We start from the raw sequence: 21,942 nt of genomic DNA on the forward strand, positions 1-21,942 counted from the left end.
CACACACACACACACACACACACACACACACACACACACACACACACACACACACACACACACACACACACACGAAGGAGTTAGTCTGTTCCCTCCCAAAACTAAAAATGAGAACTCAAACCCCTGCCCTCCCACCCCTAGCACTCTTCCATCTCCTAAGGGTCCATGCTGTTCAGAGTTCTCCCAATTCCAATCTGTGGTTATATTAAGTGACTCATCCCCTCTCCACCTTTCCCCCCACTGCTGTCTGCCTTCCTTCACCACCCCCACTGTCTGCCTTTGTTCTCCTTTCACTGATCCTCTCTGTAATTTCTGTGCTGTTTGCCTCCACACTCTTTGTGTCTTACTAAAGTAACTGCCATCATGTTTCCTGCTGCCATCATGGTCTTTCCTGACCCAAAGAACCAGGAGTGCTGCCCGCATTCCATAATTTCATAAATTAATTATCAATTCACCTGTTTTACAGGTAAGGAGAGAGGTAAAGTGACTTGCCCAGAATTTCACAATTATTAAGTATCTGAGTTTGGATTCAAACTCCTATCATCCTGATGGGAGTCAGAGATTCTATCTATCTATTACACCACCTACTGACACATTGAAATGCAAGCCAGCTAAAACCTCTTGGCAACAGTAACCACAATTCTGGGCTTTAGAGTGCGACAAGGTTTACAAAACACTTTGAACTACTTGGCCTAGGACTTTACAGATGATCCAGGTCAATTAACATCTGAGGCACCAAATTCCAATTGTAAGGTAGAAATGTTTGCTAAGTTTTATGATGCTAGAAGGGCATTTCATACTAATTTTTTTTTGAGTGGTTTGTGGAATCATTTAATTTTTTTAAAATTTTGAACTTAAATACATATAGACAAAAAAAATAACATTTCCATGTACACAGCACAACATAAAAAGAGGATTCACTGTAAAACCATCTCATACTAATTCAACAAGCATTTCTTAGGTACCTTATATGTGCATTGTACTGGCATCCCCTTATGAAGATAAAAATAAAAACAGTCCCTGCAGGACAGCTAGGTGGCACAGTGGATAGAGCACCAGTCCTGGAGTGGGGAGGACTGAGTTCAAATCTGGCCTCAAACACAACACTTACTAATTATCTGACTCTGGACAAGTCACTTAACCCCAATTGCCTCACAAAACAAAACAAAACAAAACAAAACAGTCCCTGCCCTCAAGAAACTTCTATTTAGAGGGGAGGGGGACAGGAAACTTCAGGTAGATCTTTATATCAAATAAGTGAAATGTGATTAAGGAAGAAGGAACAGCCTGACAAAATGCTATAGGAAAATTTGAAGAGGGAGATGTGGCATTCAACTGGAGGGTAAAGATAGAGGACCTGGAGTCTAAGTGGGAATTGCATTTTTCTCTTTTTCTTGGCCTTATTCTCTTCTGGTGGAAAGCTAAGAAGCATCCAAAGATCCAAGTGAGGAGGGGAGAAAGTTAGGAGGACAGAAAAAGAGTGGAAAGGAGGGATCTAGTTAATTTGCAAAGTGAACGATTGATTGCTCCTGAATTTTAAATGAATTGTACTCAAAAGGCCATATGCAGAAGTTAAATGCACAAGAGATTCTCTCATTTTTAGTGTTGATAGATAAGGGGGACAAATAAAATACTTTTTTTTAAAGTGTCTAGGTACTGTGATTCCCTGAGGTCAAAGTCCTGTATCAGTTCCCTGGGGATTGCCTCCAGAAAAAAGTCTTCTGTGCCTGAGGATGATGATGAGGAGGAGGAGGAGGATGGCTAACATTTATATAGCACTCACGTGCCAGGCCCAGTGCTAAGCACTTTATAATGATTATCTCTTGATCAGATGCCTTTACTTCCTTACCATTCATTATCTCCTTCATCTCCTCTGCCCTCACTACTTTACTCAAATGTCTTTCTCAAAATGACTTTATTATCAGCAAATCTACCAGTGATCTTTTGTTATCCTTGACCTTTCTGAGGCATTTAAGATCATTAACCACTCCCTCTTTCCTTTGACTTCTCAAATGTCTGGTCTCTAACTGATCTTTTCCTCTCTTTTTAAAAAATTCTTTTTTTATTATAAACTTAATAGCTATCAACAAAAATGAACATGTCAGTATACAAAGAAAAATAAAGGGATTGTATATGAAACTGATGTTGTATATAATTTGTTTAGATTACATTGTGAACTCCCTGAGTGCAGGGATTGGTTTTTACCTCTTTTCGTATCTCCAGTGCTTAGCACAGTATCTAGCTCATAGTAATTATTAATAAATATTTAATGAAAATATTGATTAATGGATTTTTCCACTATGTATAGCTTGTTGTTTTTTATATAACTGAAACCTAATATGCCATTTCCAGCACTGTCTTGTCTGTATCCCCTTCTGAACTTCTTTTTAAAATTTATTTTTAAATGATTAACACTGACTCTTCATTTCTCGCTTTTTACTATCATTATTACCGCTTCCCCCACAACTCTCCTCCTCCCCATTAAATCCTTCCCTTGAGTAGTCACAAAAAATAAATTCACAAATTGGCTGAATCTTATCTCTTTCCGTAAGCTAGTTTATCGTCTGCCAGAAGGTAGGAGAAGCATGGCTCATCAGCACTTTTCTGGAGTCTTAATTAATTGTTACATTAATTATAGTTCTAAACTCAGACTTTTTCTTCATAATGTTGTAGGTCATACAAATTTTTCTCCTGGTTCTGCTCATTTCACTCTGCATCAGTTCATATAAGCCCATTACATTCAGATACTATATGCTCAGGCATTATGAAATTGATGTGTACCTATTTTGTTTCCAATTCTTTGTTACAGAAAAAAGTAATTGCTATGAATAATTTTGTACATGAGTCTTGGTCCTCTTTTTTAATATCCTAGCTTAGAAGTGGTATGGTGGGAGTAATATACTAACCCTTTCCCTCCACGAAAATTTAGACCGGTTTTATTTAAAAAGATATTGAAAACATCCTCAAGATCTGATTGGCTCAGGATACTAAAGAAAGGTTCAGGTTATTGATATCATTTCTGGCTCTAGTGAGTATAAAAGAGCCACTGGGGACTCTGGCATCTGTTATTATTATTATTTTAGGCAATTGGGATTAAGTGACTTGCCTAGGGTCACACAGCTAGTAAGTGTCATGTATTTGGTCTGAGGCCAGATTTGAACTCAGCTCCTCCTGACTTCAGGGCCGATGCTCTATCCACTGTCTGGCATCTGTTGAAGCTTGGCTAGTGGACCACAAATGGGGAAGTCAGGTAGGAGAGATTTGTTCAACATGTTTGAGTCAACATGGGATATCCTCTGTGCATATCCTTGTTGAATATCCTAATCTTCTTGGGGCTAAGAAAAAAAATCTCCTTTTACTAAGCATTAAGTGACCTATGAGTATCTTATTTTGTTTCAGTATTAAATAAAAACTACCAGGGGCCTGGACTGAGTCAGAACCAGTTCAGAACAAGTAGTATTTGCTGCTTATGCACAGGTTAGTGAATTTTGGGGTATTTTTCCAAGTACTTTTCAGAATGTTATAGCTTCACCAGCAGTGCAGTGATGAGCCTGTCCTCCTACCACCTCTCTAGCAATTGTCATTTTACTATTTTTGTCATCTTTGAAGATTTGATAGATATAAGGTAGAATCTCAGAGTTGTTTTAATGGTCATTTCTCTTGTTATTAGTCATTTGGAATATTTTATGTGGCTGTTGATAATTTACTTCTTTTAAGAATGTTCTGTTCATGTCTTTTGATCATTTATTTATTGAGCAATGGCTCTTGTTCTTATATATGTATATTGTGTGTGCCTCTATATTGTGTGTGCCAGACTTTTATTAGAGAAGTTTATTGCAAAGATTTTTCCCAGTTTAAAAAAAATCTCTGTGGCATTTTTCTCAGATAAAGGTCTCATTTCTCAAATATATTAGGGGACTGAGCCTAATTTATAGGAAGAAGAGCCATTCCCTAGTTGACAAATGGTTAAATGATATGAACCCAGTTTTCAGAGGAAGAAATCAAAACTATCAATGGTCACATGAAAAAATTATCTATATCACTAATGACGAAGAAAATGAAAATGAAAGCAATTCCTACTATCTCATACCGATCAGATTAGCTAAGAAAAGGAAAATGACAGATGAGGGAGGGGATTTGGGAAAATAGGTACGCTACTGGTGGAGCTGTGTACTAGTCCAATCACTCTGGAGAACAATTTGGAACTATGCCCAAAGGGTTACAAAACTGTTCAAACCCTTTCAATCAACAATATTGCTGCTAGGTCTGTATCCCAAAGAAATCAAATAAAAGAAAAGGACCTATATGTACAAAAATATTTATGGCAGCTCTTTTTGTGGTGACAAAGATTTGGAAACTAGTTGGAAACTCCATAAATTGTGGGGTGGCTGAATAAGTTATGGTATATGAATGTGATGGAATACTATTGTGTTGTAAGAAATTATGAAGGGGATGGTTTCAGAGGAACCTGGGAAGATTTATATGGACTAAAGCAAAGTAAAGTGAGCAGAAACAGAATAACTTACACAGTAATAGCAATATTGTAAAGACAGTAAATTGTAAAAGATTAGTAGCTCTGATCAATACAATGAACCACCACACTTCCAAAAGACTCATGATAAAAAATGTTATCTTCCTCCAGATTGAGAATTGATGGGCTTAGAGTGCAGATTGAAGCATATTTTTTTTTCATTTTCTTTTTCTTTTCTTTTTTTTTTCATGACATGGCTAATGCAGGAATATATTTTGTATGACTTCATATGAGTAATGAGTATTGTGGTTGGGGGAGGGGTTGGAGGGAGGGAGAGAATTTAGAGCTAGTGTTTACTAGTTCCTTCTTCAGATATTGAGGAGTGAGGCTTTTTGTGTAATCTATAAGTCCTTGACTTCTCGAATTTCTTCTTACTGAACCGTGTACCCCGTGAAACAAAGAATATAATATATGTGTACATATAGATGATTAATCTCATAGTACAGTAAATAGCAAGTGTCCAGTGATCGTTGATGCTAAGCGCTATAAGAGTCCAGAGTAAGAAAAGGTCATGATGACCTGGGAGGAGGTCAAGAAAAATGGTCAAGGTAGGAGGTAGGCCCTGAAATTTAGTTTATACATGGATTGCACCTGAAAAAGGTTATAGTATTATGGGGAGGGAGAGGTGTAATAAACGAGGTGAATTGGAGAAGTAATTACTATGAATAGTGATCAGTCTGGACTTCCTTTTGTATGAATCATTTTTCTTTGTGGGGTCCCATAGAAATGTTCAAGTAGCTAGGTAGCACAGTAGATAGAATGCTGGGCCTGAAGTCGAGAAGGCTCATCTTCATTAAGTTTAAATCTGGCCTTAGACACTTATTAGTTGTGTGACCCTGGGCAAGTCCCTTAACCCTGTTTACCTCAGTTTCCTCATCTGTAAAAATGATCTGAAGAAGTGTGATGATTGAAAAACCCCAAAAGACAGAGTTTCTGGGTAATTAATAATTAATTTATTAATTCAGAGGTGGATTTGTTCTGTGAAGGTTGGATTCAGCCAAAGGGCCACACTTGGGGACCTAGAGGGCCACATATAGCCTCAAGGCCGCAGGTTCCCCACCTCTGAATTAGGCTATCTAATAATCAATAAAATATATGGTTAGTGGTTTTTCGCAGCAGCCAACGACCCCCGGTGGAGAAGCTGAATGATAGGGAATGCTCCTGACAAGTGAAAATCAACATTGATTGGTGGGCTAGAAGTCTTTAGCTCTTGCTGGCTTGATCATAAGACTCAGTCATCTCCAGCAATCTGGACAGGGAAATCATCCCTATCCAGACCGCTCTGATTAGTTTTCTCCTTCATGAACTGGATTACCTCAAATTCTAATGGAGGAGTACAAAGACGGACTCATTTTAATCTGGGTAAGAACTCACCTAGACTGGATTCTGTTTACACTCTAAAGAGAAATAAGGTCTCCTAGTTGGGGGAGGTCCCGCCCAAGATTGAAGAGCATGTATCTTGAAGATTGGGACAATCTCATCCATCAACCATGTCCTTGAGAGATTGACTTTTTACAGGGGCCAGGACTGAGAGGAAACTGAGGAGAAAAATCTGGATCCCAAATTAACAATTGGTTACTAATATAATAGTAGAATAATAATTTCTCTCAGAAGGAAATGCAAACAACTCTAGTGTCTTTGTCAAGAAAACCCCAAATGGGGTCACAGTCAGACATGATTAAAGCACTCAACAGCAATAGAAATGTACATTGTATGTAATGAGCTGTCAGCAATTAAAATTGAGTATGAGAAAGTCCTATGAGTGCAAGATTTGAGACACTATGAAAGGGAAAATAGAAGTTGACATGGTAAGTTTTTTGGGGATTGTATATGACCTGGACTTTTGATTTCATTGGTGCAGGGAACTCCTGGTGTGGGAACCCCCACCATCAATTCAGATCAGCAGCTTATACTCTTAGACATTTGCCTGGGGATACTGAAAGTTTAAGTAACTTACCTGTGGCCACACAGCTAATAAGGTCTGAGGAAAGATCTGAACCCAGGTCTTCCCTTCACCAATATTATACCCACCCTTTTTCTCTGAGTTATGGTACTTAAAATATAAAATGTACTTATATTTTGCAAAGTCTTATTTCTCACATTTTCTCATGTTTCATTACAGTTGTACTGGATGTTCAATTCAACACAATGATAGGAAATGAGGCATGATTCTTTCCCTTTCCTGAGTAAACAGTCTTTTCAGATGAAAGGAATCCCTCTCAGTCTCCTACCCATTTCTTGTGCAGTCAGGTTCTCTTTGTTTGTTGTTTTTTGCTTTTTAATTTCTGCACTTAGAACATGCAATTCTATATCTTGTTTTCAATCTCATGCTACAGGTACCATCAAGAAAGCTGTTCAACAATGCCCAGTGCCTCAGCTCTGGGTCATGGCTCTGAACGTACGAAGCTGCCCAATGGGGACCAGAATGCCTTTCGAACCTTGCCCATCCCCTCCAAGAGGAGCTGTTCACCTATTGTATCCAATGGCATCTCAGGCAATAGCCTCTCATCAGTGACTAATGGAACAGAGAGTATCCTGTCCTACACAGCAAACACAAAAGAATTCCAGACACCATCAGATCAGAAAAACTCTCAGAGTGAAATCCAATTTAAATTCAGTGGGAATGGAAATGACTTCTACTCTGGAAATGTTGCCAGTAGTGTTATTTTACCTAACAACCCAAACCTGGAGAAAAAGGAGTCTGAGCTTCACCTGTATATTATTTCTACTACTTCACCCATGTTTCTACACTTAAAAAGTTCATGGAATAATTATATGATAGTAAGTGCTCTCTTCTATGCTTCACTGCCTCTCCAGTATACTGGTATGAGGACAATAAAGCAAACTGTCAATTTGGGCATCATATTCCTGATAGTGTTAAGAACTGCCAAAAAGCTCATCTGTCAGAAGAAAATAGGAAAGCTTTTGAATAGTTAATACAAAAGGCTACAAGCAAATCTGATTTTTCTCTGACAATGCAGTTAAAATATTTTATCTATTTGAAATCCCTCTGTAGAAGGGGTTAACCTTTTTTTGGTATCTGGCAGTCTGGACCCCTTCCCAGAATAATGTTTTTTAAATGCATAAAGTAAAGTATATAGGTTTACAAAGAGAACCAATTGTATTAAAAATAATTATCAAAAATATGTGTGTGTATACATGTGCAAATAAACACACACACACACACACACACACATTTTTCAAGATGCTATCTATTTCCCCAGGAGATATGAAATTGTTCCTTGAATGATATAAGGGGGAAATATCAAACTTTGTCTGTTTTCTTTAAATTGCCTAAGGATGAGAATCCTAAAATTCTTGGTAAGACAGAACTTTCAGAAAGTATTTGGAAATGGATTCCTAGGCACCTCACAGAAGACAAAAGAGTACGGCATTGGGTTAAAACTCTGTTAACTACTGAGGACACATCTGGAGACAGATAACTGTCCACGACTAACCTGGAATAAAAAGCCCTTTGCAGAACTGGGAATGGATACAAATCACCACCATTGTAGGTCACCACAATTCACAATATACTGCATACATTGGAACTGTGGGCTTAAGTTAAAACATTTCTCAAGACAAGACCCATGTCCCTCTGGGGAAAAACATGAAATACCTGGGTAAGAAATGTGGCCAAAGTATTTTTGTCATTGATATGTACTTTCCACGGTGTCCCACTTCCACCAAATTCCCATTTTGGTTGCCACAGAGAGGTGGCACAGTGAATAGAGCACTGGACCTGGAGTCAGATCCTGCCACAGACACTTAACTGTGTTTGGCAAGTCACTTAACCGTTTCCTGCCTCAGTTTTTTCACCTGTAAAATGGGGATGATAATAATGGGGATGATAACTCCCAGAGATGTTGGGGCTATAAAATATTTGTAAAATACCTTTAAAACCTTAATGCACTATGCAAGTGCAATTAGCATTATCATTATTACTACAAGCATTCTTTTTTTTTTTTAGGCTATTGGGGTTAAGTGACTTGCCCAGGGTCACACAGCTAGTAAGTGCCAGTACTACAAGCATTCTTGCCATATGACTTCAGGTTTCAGTCATCAAACACTATAAAATTCCAAAAGCAGACAGGACCATTCACTGGGAGAAGCCAGGGGTGAATGAGTGACTGAAATAATTTCTTATTACAAGTAACTTATATTCTTATGGGGAAGAAAGCAAGGGTATCTGTCTATCCATCTATCTGTTCTTCATCATTGTCATCTACCTACCAGTCATGGATCATCTCTCTCTATTTATGTACATATATATCTATATTTTATCTATTATCTATTTATTTATTGTCCAGCTATCATCTATCTATATTTACCTATGTGTGCATATGGAATAAACGTAAAAAGAATAGATACCAATAAATGCAAAGCAGTTAAATATAAGGTAGATTGCATTAACAGCCAAAAGAATATAGAGAGGTTTTATGTAGAAGGGACTGGGTGAGCTGTATCTTGAAGGAACAGAGATTCTGTGAGGCAGAGGTGAGGAAGGAGGGCATTTAAGGCATGTGCAAGGAGAAGGACTATTGAACAGAGCTACAAAGTTGAGGGTGGAGACCTATTGTTGACAGCCTTGAATGCCGTGCCAAGGAATATGTATTTTCTTTGGTGGGTAGCCACTGAAAATTTTTAAGCAAGAGAATTATGGGGTCTGACCTGTGCTTCAGGAGGATTATTTGGATTGGAATGGAAAGGGAGAGGAATTGAGGCCAATGAGATAAATTCTGGAAAAATTTATCTTTGGAAATCTTTTAAAGTTGGGTAGATTCTCATCTATTGGGGATAGGAAATCAATTCTGAAAATTATCATTCCATAGTAAGAAGTTTGTTATTAAATAATATAACAACACTATTATAACAAAATAACATATGACAATAAATAATGAGTTGTTATTAAATTGTTATTAATAATGAAGCAACACATTAATAAGTTTATTATCAAATAATATGATACTATTATAAAATATATTATATAATAATATATTATAATGAACTAATAATCATAAATAATAGTTTATTATTAAATGATTAGTAATAATTAATAAATAATAATGAAATAACATAATAAGAAGTTTATTGTTAAATATGTCCTAACTCTACTTTTTTCCCCCTGTTCTAGCAAGCTACCCTCTTGCAAGATTCACTATATGCTAGCAAGTTCGATTCTACAACTGGATGTCAGAAGCCATATAGGTATGGCTGTCATAACTCTGGTATTAGGTTAAGATTTTTTTTTTTTTACTAATGGAAGAAATCTGTGTGTACAACAGATAGGATCTTCTTTTTCTTATTCTGTCCTAGCCCATTAGCATGTGCTGAGCTAAGGGTTCTTTACTACCAGTGAACTTAGAAGCACAGATAGAATGGAATGAATGGAATCAGTTGAAGACTTTCTATACCTCCATTCTAGATCTTTTCAGAAATGACTTCATCTTTATTCAATACTCTGGTTGCTGCCTTAAATAGGGTTTACAAAAAGTACTTGCTTAAGAGTGTTACCTGCACAAGGATGTTTGCCTATTTTATGTGAGATTCAGAGTTAGATGAGACTTCAGAGGTTGTCTGATCACTTTACAGATGAGGAAATTGAGTCCCAGGGAAGTTGTCATATAGGTAGTAAATGGAAGAGTTGAGATCTGGATCCTAGGACTAATTCCAAAAGGTAGCTATAGTAGAATTCTTGAAGTTTTAGTTATGTGGGTTATATTTATTGGTACCTTGTTAGAAACAAAAAAAACCTTGTATTATTATGAAAATATTTTGACTTTTGTGGATCCCTTGAAGGAGTCTTGGGGTGCTTCCAAGAGTCCCCAGACCACACTGTGAGAAGTACTAATATATAGTACATTGAGATTTGGTTCAAATCTTAGCTTTAATACTTATTGGCCATTTGACCATTGGTCAATTATTTCACATCTATGAATCTCAATTTCTTTATTTGTAAAATGGGCATAATTAGACTTACACCATCTTTTTCAGAGAGTCATTATGAGGAAAATGTTCTATATACCCTAAAGTACTCTGAGTTATTATTGGTTTTGTTTTTTGTTTTTTTTTGGGGGGGGGGGTTGGCAATGGGATTAAGTGACTTGCCCAGGGTTACACAGCTAGTAAGTGTCAAGTGTCTGAGGCTGGATTTGAACCCAGGTCCTCCTGACTCCAGGGTTGGTGCTCTATCCACAAGTTATTATTGTTATTAACAAAACTACAGGTGACACACAGGGCAATGGAAAGATGCATAGTATTTGTACAGGGGGCTTTGCACTTAATAAATAGATACACCTTGGTGGCACAGGTGGACCTGGAAGTCAAGAAAACCTGAGTTCAAATCCAGTCTCAGCTACTTATTAACTGTATAACCCCATATGACTTTAAAAAAAAAAAATCTCTCTCTGCCTCAGTTTCCTCATCTGTAAAATAGAAATAATAGTAGCACCTACCTCCCACGGTTTTGTGAAGATAAAATGAGATATTCATAAAGCACTTTGCAAACTTTAAAGCACTATATTTTATTATTATTATTATTATTAGATGCTTTTTCATTCATTCATTCATTCACATTACCAATATAGTACAAGAAGTGTTCAGGTTATAAAAAAGAAAAGGGATGTGTATGTCCAGATAGGGAGGAGGACTTGTCATGTTATAAAAGCCAACAGATTGACAGCCTGAGAGTTGAACTATAACCACAAGCTATTAAAAGAACTGCAGGAGAGCTGCCAACACATGTCATATGGACCAGAATCACAGAATGCAAAGATGTATACGTAGCAATCTCCATCACTGCTGAGAGTACTAGCTGATAAGATCATGCATCTGTTAAAGTTAGAGTCATAACTGGAAAAGTTTTCACTGGGGATGAAAACAATTAGACAAGATGTATTTATAATAATATATATTATATATTATAATAATGATGATATATTAATAGTATGTAATACTCTAATAATAATAGCAAACATTTATAAAGCACTTACTACGTGCCAGGCACTGTGCTAAGTGCTTATCTCATTTGAGCCTCACAACAACCCTGGGAGGTAGGTGCTATTATTATTCCCATTTTACACATGAAGAAACTGAGGCAAACAGATTTAAGGACTTGCCTAGGATCACACAGCTAGAAAGTGTCTGAGGTTGGATTTGAACCTGACTCTAGGCCCAGCATTAGATTCACTGCAGCAACTCAACAATTTAAACAATTATTTTAATTTATTATTAATTATAAATTGACTAAATAGAATGGGTGGAAATTGGGGCCGTGACGCAGAAGACAATCCAATTTTGACTGGGAAAGAGGACAGTTTACCCCTCACCCTCACAGGTCAGGTCACCTGAAAGAGGTGCTATAATAATAGGGCCCTTCAGCATCTTTCAGATTTTGGCGGCCTGAATAACTTCTGAGTAGCATGTTGTCCTCATTGCTCTACATGACAGAATCTATCTCTCAATAGTGGTAGAGACCCCTTTCCTTTCCTTGTAAGGCTCTCCCCAGGCTTCAGGGCTTGTCATTGGAGTGCTCAACTTGGAGTCTGTGCCTCAATCTGTAAAATGGGAATAATGATAGCATCTCCCTTCCTGGGTTCTTGTGAGAATAAAATGAGATGATATTTATATGGTGCTTTGCAAAGCTTAAAGTATTATGTAGCTATTATTATCGACAAAGAGAGGCCTCTCTCAATTCAGGGGCATGGTAGTGATTAGTCAATTCCTAGATCCTTCTAGTAGCTCTCTTCCAAGCAACTAGAAATGATATCTAGATCTTCAGTGTCTGAGAATCTCCTTAATGAGGAATTCTTTCTGCCTTTCATCTAGCACTGGGGGTAGGAGTGAAATAACCAAAATGTAAAGGTCTGGGTCCATATGGGTAGTGTTAAGTACAGCAGAGGTCATTGAAATACAGAATGAATGTCTGTCAATGCTGGGAAGTTATTGTCACTATGAGAGAAATTATTATTATATGATTATATTAATGACCAATTATGAATTTGGGATCCTGGCTTTTCTCCTCAATTTCCTCATTAAGTCCCAGCTCTTGTTAAAGTCAGTTTCTGAAGGATGTGGCTAACTAATGAGATTGTTCCTAGCCTTCCAGGAACACACTCTTCAATCTTGGGTGGGGAGCCCTCACTTCTGTTTAGAGTAAAAATAGAATCCAATATGGGTGAATACTTACCCTGGGGAAAAGAGCCCTGTCCTTGAACTCCTCCATTAGAGTTTAGGCTGATCCCGCTCATGAAGGAGAAAACCAACCAGAGTGGTCTGGATGGAGATGGATTCCCCTGTTCAGATGGCTGGAGGTGGTTGAATCTCATGATCAATCACCGTTCTCAGCAGGGGGAGCTGAAGACTTGTAGCCCACCTCCTCATTAAGTGTCCACCAATCAGGGTTGATTTTCAGTTGTCAAGGGAATTCTCTTTCAGAAGGGTTATTTAAAGCTTTCAGGATCTCCATTGGTTGTCTTTGGTTACTGAGAGAAACCACTGACCATCAACTTATTGATTATTACTTAGCCTAATTAATTAATTGATTACCCAGAAACTCTGTCTCTTGGGGTTTTTCATTCATTTCAACTACGAAGTTTACTCTCTTGATGAGGAAGAGCCCTTTAGCTTAGTGGACCAGCTTCTTTAAGGAACCTATATGTTCAAAGACTCTAGGGGCTTAGGCATATCTGAAACCATGACACCCCTGATTCTGTATGGACTTGGAATCAGGAAGACCTAAGTTTTAATTCTGCTTTTGACTTTTACTAACTGTGCAATCCTAGGCAAGGCACTTTCTTTATATGTAAAATGGTGATAAGCAATAGTACCCTCTTCACAGAGTAGTTATTCAGATTAACTGACACAAAATATGTAAAGCATTTTGCAAACCTTAATCAATGTTAGCCACTATTATTTGTTTGCCTCTTACAAGCTTCTAGCTGCTTGTAAAGGTGTCTCTTGCAGGTTCTCCTGTAACCTCCCATTCTCCAAGGTCGTTATCCATAGCTGGCTTGGTAGTATGAGGCTGTTATAGTACAAATGCAATCCCAATTACCCAGCTTCTCCTTGATGGAAGGTGGAATAGCCCATCCCAACACCACCAGACCTCCTCCAGCCAGGAGTATCTTTCCTGCTTGGGTCATATGCAGTTTCCCCTCTATGTAGGCTTCCTTTGTTTACTGTTGGGTCTGTTCAGGTCACCGTATCACATCCTTGTTGTCTGAGGCAGAGCTTCTGAGAGAAGGCATCTGATGGCAGCAGACCAGGATATTCGCATTGGAAAAGTTAAATTGGCTTGGGTTGGAGAAGAATTGGGGGAGGAAGTGCTCTCTTTACATGCCTCTAGATAAATTTTCTGGTGTTTTGGATTGTTCTACATTCTTATTGTCTGGCTGGACACCTGGTGTGTGTGTGTGTGTGTGTGTATGTATATGTGTGCGTGAATTAACCCTTCCAAGAGGGAGGTGCCAAGCCTCAAAACTGTCTTCATTGCTAGCAAGGAAACTTTTCCTTATTGGCATCATTTTCTACTACTGATAGCTTCCTGGGGAAAAATAAACGCACAGGACCAAGGTACTGAAGGGGGAGGTGCCTGTTTGGGGTAGGACAACTTTTATTGCCCAATCAGAGTCATCATTTCCAGTAGGAATGGCTTTGGACATTGGGGATGTGTTAACACGAGGGCACTGATTAATCACTGCTTTACTTCTCTAAAGGTAGTTTCTGCCAAAAGAATCCATTAAAACACTTTGGGGTCTTGAGTTCTTGAAAATATTTTTGATTCAGTGAAGAGAGCACAGGTTCGTAAAGCGCTGTATCAATGGGAACACTTATTTGTTCACTTTCTAAAAGCTTCTAGCTGCTTCTAGTGGTTAGTCGGAGGATGTGGGTTCATATCTCATAATTGACCCTGACTGCCTGTGTGACTTTGAGCAAATCACTTAAACACTCTCAGTCTGTTTCCTCACCTGTAAAAGGAGTAGGTTAGACTAAATGTCTCTAGTCCCTTCCAGTTCTGTATCCATAAACTGATAAATCCAGGGATAGGGTGGTGTCCATTATCAATCAGGCTTGAGTGGGATTATAGGGACATCAATTCCTTTTGGACTGGTTCTTTGTTCAGAAAGTTGGCTGAGACCCTCAAATCTGCCAAGGCCTAGAGTTAGAACACCCAACCTGGCAGGTCCTTGCCAAGGGGTAGGAACAGGTAGCCCAGTAAACATCAATCCCAAGGAGCTGGGGGACAGTATGGCTCAGGTTTCCTCACTATGGAATTCTTATTTCAGACAAACAGAGAATCCCTGAGCTGGAAGGGTCATCAGAGGTCATCTGGTCCTACCAACGTGTGAGCAACAATCCTTCCTCCAACACTACTGCTAAATGGTCATCTAACTTCTGTTTGAAGAATCCATTGAGAATGGCAGCTAGGTGGCACAGTGGATAGAGCACTGAACCTGGAGTCAGGAGGACCTGAGCTCAAATCTGGCCTCAGACACTTACTAGCTGCGTGACCCTGGGCAAGTCACTTAACTTCAGTTGCCTTCAAAAAAAAAAAAAGAATCCATTGAGACAGCCCTTTCTAATTTTGGACAACTATTTGTCACATAATTCTTTCTCCTATCAAACTGAAAATTGCCACTCGACAGTTTCTACTTCTTGTTTCTAGTCCTTCTGAGATTAAGCAAGATGTCTATGTCAGCCCTTTAGGTAAAAGCAGCTATTCTGCCTGGACGAGTCTTCACCCTTTGTTTTCCTTTTTTCTCCTACTTAGCTTTTAAAAGGTCACATTTGTTTTCCTTAGCACTCATTGTGAAATTCAACTTATTCTGGTCTTTATGGTTCTGACATTATTGTGATAGGACCATGCTCCCTATTAATATGCATCCTCAGCTATATTCCTTTGGCACATGCTTTTTTTTTAACTTAATTTAATTTTTTTGGCACATACATTTTTAAAATGAGTTGGTGAGAAAATTCTCAAGGGAGAGCAGATAGGTGGCACAGTGGATAGAGTGTTGGGTTTGGAGTCAGGAAGACCTGAGTTCAAATTGGGCCTCTTACTAGTTATGTGACCCTGGGCAAGTCACTTAACCCTGTCTGCCTCAGATTTCCCATCTCCATTATCTGGAGAAGAAAATGGCAAACCACTCCAGTATCTTTGCCAAGAAAACTCCAAATAGGGTCATAAAGAGACTCACATGACTGAAATGACTAAACAGCAAAAGCCCAATTAGTCTTTTTAGATTGTCCCCGACTCTCCCCGCCCCCCAACTCATTTTCTGTCCTAATCATTTGTGAATGTGTTGTCAGAATTTTGAGAACATCCTGTCCATCTTGAGTCAATTTCCCCTTATAAATTCTACTTACTTATCCTTTTCAGCTATTGGTTAGACACTTTGGAATGGCACCCTGGCAGTCATGCTGCCTACATAATATACTAAACCTCTTCAGTTATCAGTTTCTGGAAAAGGGATGAAACTGAGTCTTCAGGGACCAAGCCTATCTCCTCCCCTGGGGCCAGTACAGGGCAAAATCTTTCCTTTCTTTTTCCTCTCTTCTGAGACTGGTAGGTGAAAACTGTTTATCTTCAGGCACTTACTTCAAAGTGACCTTCGGATGAACAAATAACTCAGTTCTAGGGTAGAAAGAAAAGTCCCAGGTTCTACTTAAGATTCTGCCTATTGTAAGGTTTATCAAATTACTAATTAATCAATGCTTTATGTCCTCAGGTCAGTTCTTAGATCTGGCTGATAAAACAGAATTGACTCTCCTGATCAATTAAAAAAAAAATTCCTATATAAATTTCAGCCAACCACTGAACGTTTCCTTACTCTTTCTGCCCATCCTTCACTTTCTACCATTATACAAACACGCAGCATACAGATTGGATGATCAAGATCTTATATGATGACAAGCAAAATAGGAACAGCTTAAAGCACAACAAAAAAACGAATAATAAATGGATGCCAGAAGTGACTAGTCATGGGGGAATGGGGGACTTGGAGAGAGAAAACCTTTTTGGAGCGTCTTTTGGTCTTAAAGGGACCCAATACTCTTAGTCTGAATTCTCTGTCCATACAGCAGAGGCGTTGTCTGAGACCAGCCTGCCACACTAAGTCCAAGGTCTCATGAAACCCACCACAAAGCTTCAGCAGGAACCCAATGGTCATCTCTTCTCTCTCCTCCCTCCTAGCTTTGCTTCCTCTTTCTGCATCTCTCACCACAGCTCAGTTTAAAGGCTTCCTTTGGGCCAGTGTAAATCCTTCCTAGTTTGAAAATTTCATGATGCGTAAGCTGAGAAAACTGCTTTTTGAAGACTATAAATTCAAAAATCCTTAACTAGCTTCTGGATGCCTCTTTTTTTGCCTAACAAAAGAGTTGACTCCTTTGGAACTGAGATTATGAATAGATGTTAAGTGGTTTCATGGACACCGGGACTGCCCCTATGACATTCTGAACTCTCTGGAATTTGTTTTTGTTTTCCCTGTAGGTCTGAAGAGATGATTAAACTATTCACACAACTGAAATCTGAACTCTTTCTTAAAGACAACACATTAGGACGGATAGCTTGCTTACTTGCAGAACTTAAAGTAGCAGCCCAGAGAAACTTCATTTTCAGAAAACTTTTCTGGAAAGTAAGTGACTTTTTAAAAAAATCTTTTAAAATATTCATAAGATGTAGAACTTGGGTAGAGCCTCCATGAACATATAATGGTAATCTGAAATTATGTGAATAAACATTTTTCGCTTTTTAGCGCTACATTTTAAAAATAAATTTTATTGATACCTTCTTTTTACATTGCGTAAATCTCCTCCTGTATCTTCCCCTTCCTCCTTCCAGAAAGCCATCCCTTTAAAAAGGGGGGGGTGATTATTTTTAAAAGAAAAAAGAAAAGAGGAAGAGGGGGAAAAATAGGAAAGCAGATCAATACATAGAAAAATCTGACAATATATGCAATATTCCACACCATGGAAGCCCCCCCTCACCTCTGCAAAGGTGTGGTGGAGGTACTTTCTCATATCTCTTCTTTAAGGATTTTTTTATTTTGCAAATTCTTTTCATTATTATTATTTTGCAGTTTTTGTTCTTTGCAATTACATTGTTATAGCCATTGAGTATATTGTTTTCTTGGCTCTGCCTGCTTTCCTCTGCATTAGATCATGCAAATCTTTCCATATTTCTCTATACTTATCACATTCATCATTTCTTTTTTCTTTTTCTTTTCCTTTTTTTTTTGCCTTTTTTGGTGAGGCAATCAGGGTTAAGTGACTTCCCCAGGGTCACACAGCTAGTAAGTGTCATGTGTCTGAGGCTGGATTTGAACTCAGGTTCTCCTGACTCCAAGGTGGAGCTCTATCCACTGCACCTCTTAGCTGCCTCTCATTCATCATTTCTTACAACACAATGTTATTCCATTACATTCATTCACCACAATTTGTTTAGCCCTTCCCCAATTGATGGGCATCTATTTTACTTCCAATTTTTTGCTACCTCAAATAGAGCTGCTATAAATATTTTGTTGTGATACATAGGGAGTCTTTCTTTTTATCAGTGCATATTGTCATTAATGTTTAATTATAGATGAGTTGTTAAATTAAATGTATGGAGGTGGCTTAAAACATCAAACATATAATTAGTTGTATAATGGTAGCTTTTGACTCAATTTTGGACCAATATAAGAAGCGTATTGAGAAGCCCAAATGTTCCTGAAATCAAAGTCCTGGGTTTGATCCCTATATAGGTCAGTTAATTTCCTTTCTTTTCTAATTCAATTTTATTTTTTTGGGGGGGGTCCATATTCTTTCTCTCTCCCATCTCTTCATCTTTCCTTCCCTCATTAAGAAAGCAAGAAAAACAAAATCCTTTACAAATATGTGTAGTCAAGCAAAACAAATTCCCACAGATCAGTTAGTTTCACTGATCGACCATTGAATAACTGCTTGTTTCTGGTCACAAGGCAATGATGACTGGTTTTTCTTTACCTCTGACCTCTGCCTTGTCTTGGCATCTTTTAGTAGGAACCGGGGTCTCTTGAGTTTTTCATTTTCTTTCAGTAAGGTGTTAAAGTGTCTCTTGGCTCAGCTGTGTGGTACAGGAGCGGCTGAATACCCAGAGGCTCAGCTGGTGACAAATAGAGTTCCCACGAAGGGACTGGATGGATTAGACCTCCACAGGAGAGGGAAAATAACTTAAAGTGGGTCAGCAGTATCAGTCATTCATTTATCCATCAGTTTGTAACCACAAACTTGAAGAGACAGTACATTACACATTTAATAAGTTTTAAAGCCTCCCATTGTCTACTTGTCTAGCCCAAGATTGAACACCCTATTACTTTGATCAGTAGACTAATGGATAAACTAAACGATTTGTTTCTGTCTTTCACGATTCTGATTGCTTAGGGCACTTGATACTTAATGAGAATTTGCTGAACTAGCACAGTTAAGGCTGCAGTCAATCAAATGAGTTAAAGGGGTTTCTCATCATTGCTGAGTTCAGTGGGAAAGTCTGAATCTTCCTAGGTCAGAGCGAGATTTGATAAAGCCTAACCTGAGAGAATCGCCTTCTTGAGATAGCAATTTACACTAAATTGAAATATAAAACTAGGGTCTAGTATTCTTTTTAACTGCCTTCAACATTTACTGAGCATACTACCATGTAAAATGCTCTGTAAATCTTTGTAATATCTGACATTAGTACTGTGCCTATTTATAGGGTTTGTCCTCTGGTTCAACTTAAACAAAAAACCTCCCCCTCCTCACCTTGGCCCATGCTATCCTCTCCACCTGGAATGCCTTCTGTTTCTCCCCTCCTTCACCTTCTCTGTGGTTGAGTGATAAGGATTCATAAATCTTTTGGCTTCTACCAACCAGATGGAGTTTCCTCACTCCTTTGAGTGTTCATAACATCTCTGTTATAGTACTTAACTATATTTACCTTAAGAACAGTGCTTTGCATGCTTGCTTTAATTAAATAAGTCAAAGAGAAGAGTATTGGGTTTGGAGTTGGGAGAAACCTTGGGTTGAAACCTCTTTCTTTCTGATGTCAGCTGGGTGACCATGGGTAAATCAGTCCAACTCAGCCTTTATAAGATGTAGAGTTAGTACTCAACTCATGGGATTCTTATAAGAATCAAATGAGATAAAATTTGTAAAGTCCTTAGTGAAGACTTAAGGAAAAGTATAATGATTGGATGTGTGATTTCATGGATACAGGAAACTCCTGCTCTCAATGAAGGTCAGCACCTTCTCTGCAATCCTTGGCCTTAGAGAGTTATCTACAGCACAGAGAGATTAGGTGACTTGCTCAGGGTCACATAGTAAGTCATTTATTGAGTACCTACCCCACACCAAGCACTATGCTAATCACTGAGGATACAAAGAAGGGCAAACAAACAAACAAAAACCAACAGTCCCTTCCTCAAGGAGCTCAAGTCTAATGGAAAAGACAACATGTAAACTACTATATACTAACCAGTATCAATATCTATCTCTCTATCGATTCATTCATCTATCTATCCATCTATTCATCCATCCATCTATCTGTCTGTCTGTCTATCTATCTATCTATCTATCTATCTATCTATCTATCTTTCTATCTATCTATATCAAGATATGTTAAAGATTGCTGTTTCTGTTTGTCCTTCATTCTCAAAGAAGACCATGATATCACGGAGGTGATGCTATGATGTGCAAGTGAATTGAGGGCTATTCAAAGTCACCAGCCTCACTTTCTCCTCCAAAACCATCTGGGTCCAGTGGTCAGATATGGATCAGGACAATTGGAGATGGCCCAGGATGCAATGGGGGACCTTGGTCTTTTCAAGTTAAGGTCCTTAACAGGTCTCAATTTGACTGAGGCAGCACCCATTCGGTGATTAAGGCTTAATGAGAAATGACACAAAGAATGGCTTCTTTAAAAAGAATAGAAAGTGAGAAAAAAGGAGAAAGTGAGGCTGGTCATTTTTCACAGCCCTGCCTCACTTAAATCCAATTAACTTGCAGGTCTTGGCATCACCTCCCTGATGTCATGGTCTTTGAGAATGAAGGACAAACAGCAACCTCTGTGAGTAGAGCAGGAGTTGCCCACTAGGGACCAAACTTCCAGGTGGGCAACATGGCTTCCTTCCTTCCTCCCTCCCTCCCTCCCTCCCTCCCTTCCTTCCTTCCTTCCTTCCTTCCTTCCTTCCTTCCTTCCTTCCTTCCTCTCTCTCCCTTCCTTCCTTTCTACCTTCCTTCCTTCCTTTCTTCTTTCTCCACATAGGGTATCACACCCTTATCTGCTGGTGTTCTGCTCAAAGGGAATATGAATTTTAATCTCTGAAACTTTTTTTGTTTTGATTTTTTTCTCTTAAAGACCAGCCTTAACTCCAAATCACTCTGGTTCCAGACCAAGCCCTATTTGGTCACTGTTTGGGCCCTGATTGGCTCAGAATGAATGTAAATGTTGAAGATCATCTCAGAGGGAAGATACTAAGATTAACAAGGCCTGGAAAAGGTATCTTAAAGAAAATAGATTTAATCAAAAGAGAAAAACAGGGAAACTACACTATGTGTCAGCGATATTATTCTATATTGTTTTAGACCATTTAAAATAACTAGACAGTACAAAATATTTGAGAGTATACCTACCGAAACAGACAAGAACTCTATGAACATAAACATAAAACACTTTTTATACAAATAAAGTTAGATCTAAATAATTGAAGTAATATTTATTGTTCATGGGTAGGTAAAACCAATATAATAATAAAAAAATCCAACAATTCCACCTAACCTATTTATTCAATGCCATCCCAATTAAATTACTAGAAACTATCTTGCTGAGTCAGAAAAAAATAATAACGAGATTCTTTTGGAAGAATAAAAGGTTAGGAACTTCAAAGAAACCAGGGGGAAAAGATGCAAAGGAAGCAGATTCAGCAGTACCAGACCTTAAACTATATTATATGGTGAGAACATGGTTGAAGTGTAAAGTAGATAATTTTGATTATATTAAATTAAAAATTTCCTGTATAAATAAAGCCTATGTAGCCAAAAATAGAAGGAATGCAGAAAATTGGGAAAAAACTTTAGCAGACAGTGTCTCAGATAGGATGTTATTGGGTTGGAATATTGTCGTAATGTAGGAAATGATGAGCTGGTTGAATTATAAAAACGTGGAAAAACTTGGATTTATAAATGAAGATGCTATCCACCTTCAGAGAAACAGTTGGCAAGCGGAAATAATAATAGTATGGTCTTATATATATATGTATGAGTATATATATATGTATATTTATAGATATCTATGTATATGTGTCTATACATATACATATATATGCACATATATGTGTATATGTATGTGTATATATATATATCTGTATCAATATATATTTATATCTTCATACTTAATTGCAGCCTTCTATAGGGCA

At 38.1% G+C, this 21,942-nt stretch overlaps 1 protein-coding gene across 1 annotated transcript in view; it reads left to right on the plus strand.

The window, feature by feature from the left end:
• Positions 1–21,942, plus strand: part of CUNH12orf56 (chromosome unknown C12orf56 homolog) — a 112,176-nt gene that overhangs the window by 50,645 nt on the left and 39,589 nt on the right. The window contains exons 4-6 of the mRNA XM_027854203.1: positions 6,868–7,312; positions 9,666–9,739; positions 17,022–17,166. Coding sequence (XP_027710004.1) covers positions 6,868–7,312; positions 9,666–9,739; positions 17,022–17,166 — 664 coding nt within the window. The remainder of the gene's footprint in view (positions 1–6,867; positions 7,313–9,665; positions 9,740–17,021; positions 17,167–21,942) is intronic.

This window comes from Vombatus ursinus, unplaced genomic scaffold (assembly GCF_900497805.2).
Source record: "Vombatus ursinus unplaced genomic scaffold, bare-nosed wombat genome assembly UNPS02010320.1, whole genome shotgun sequence".
Lineage (NCBI taxonomy): Eukaryota > Metazoa > Chordata > Mammalia > Diprotodontia > Vombatidae > Vombatus > Vombatus ursinus.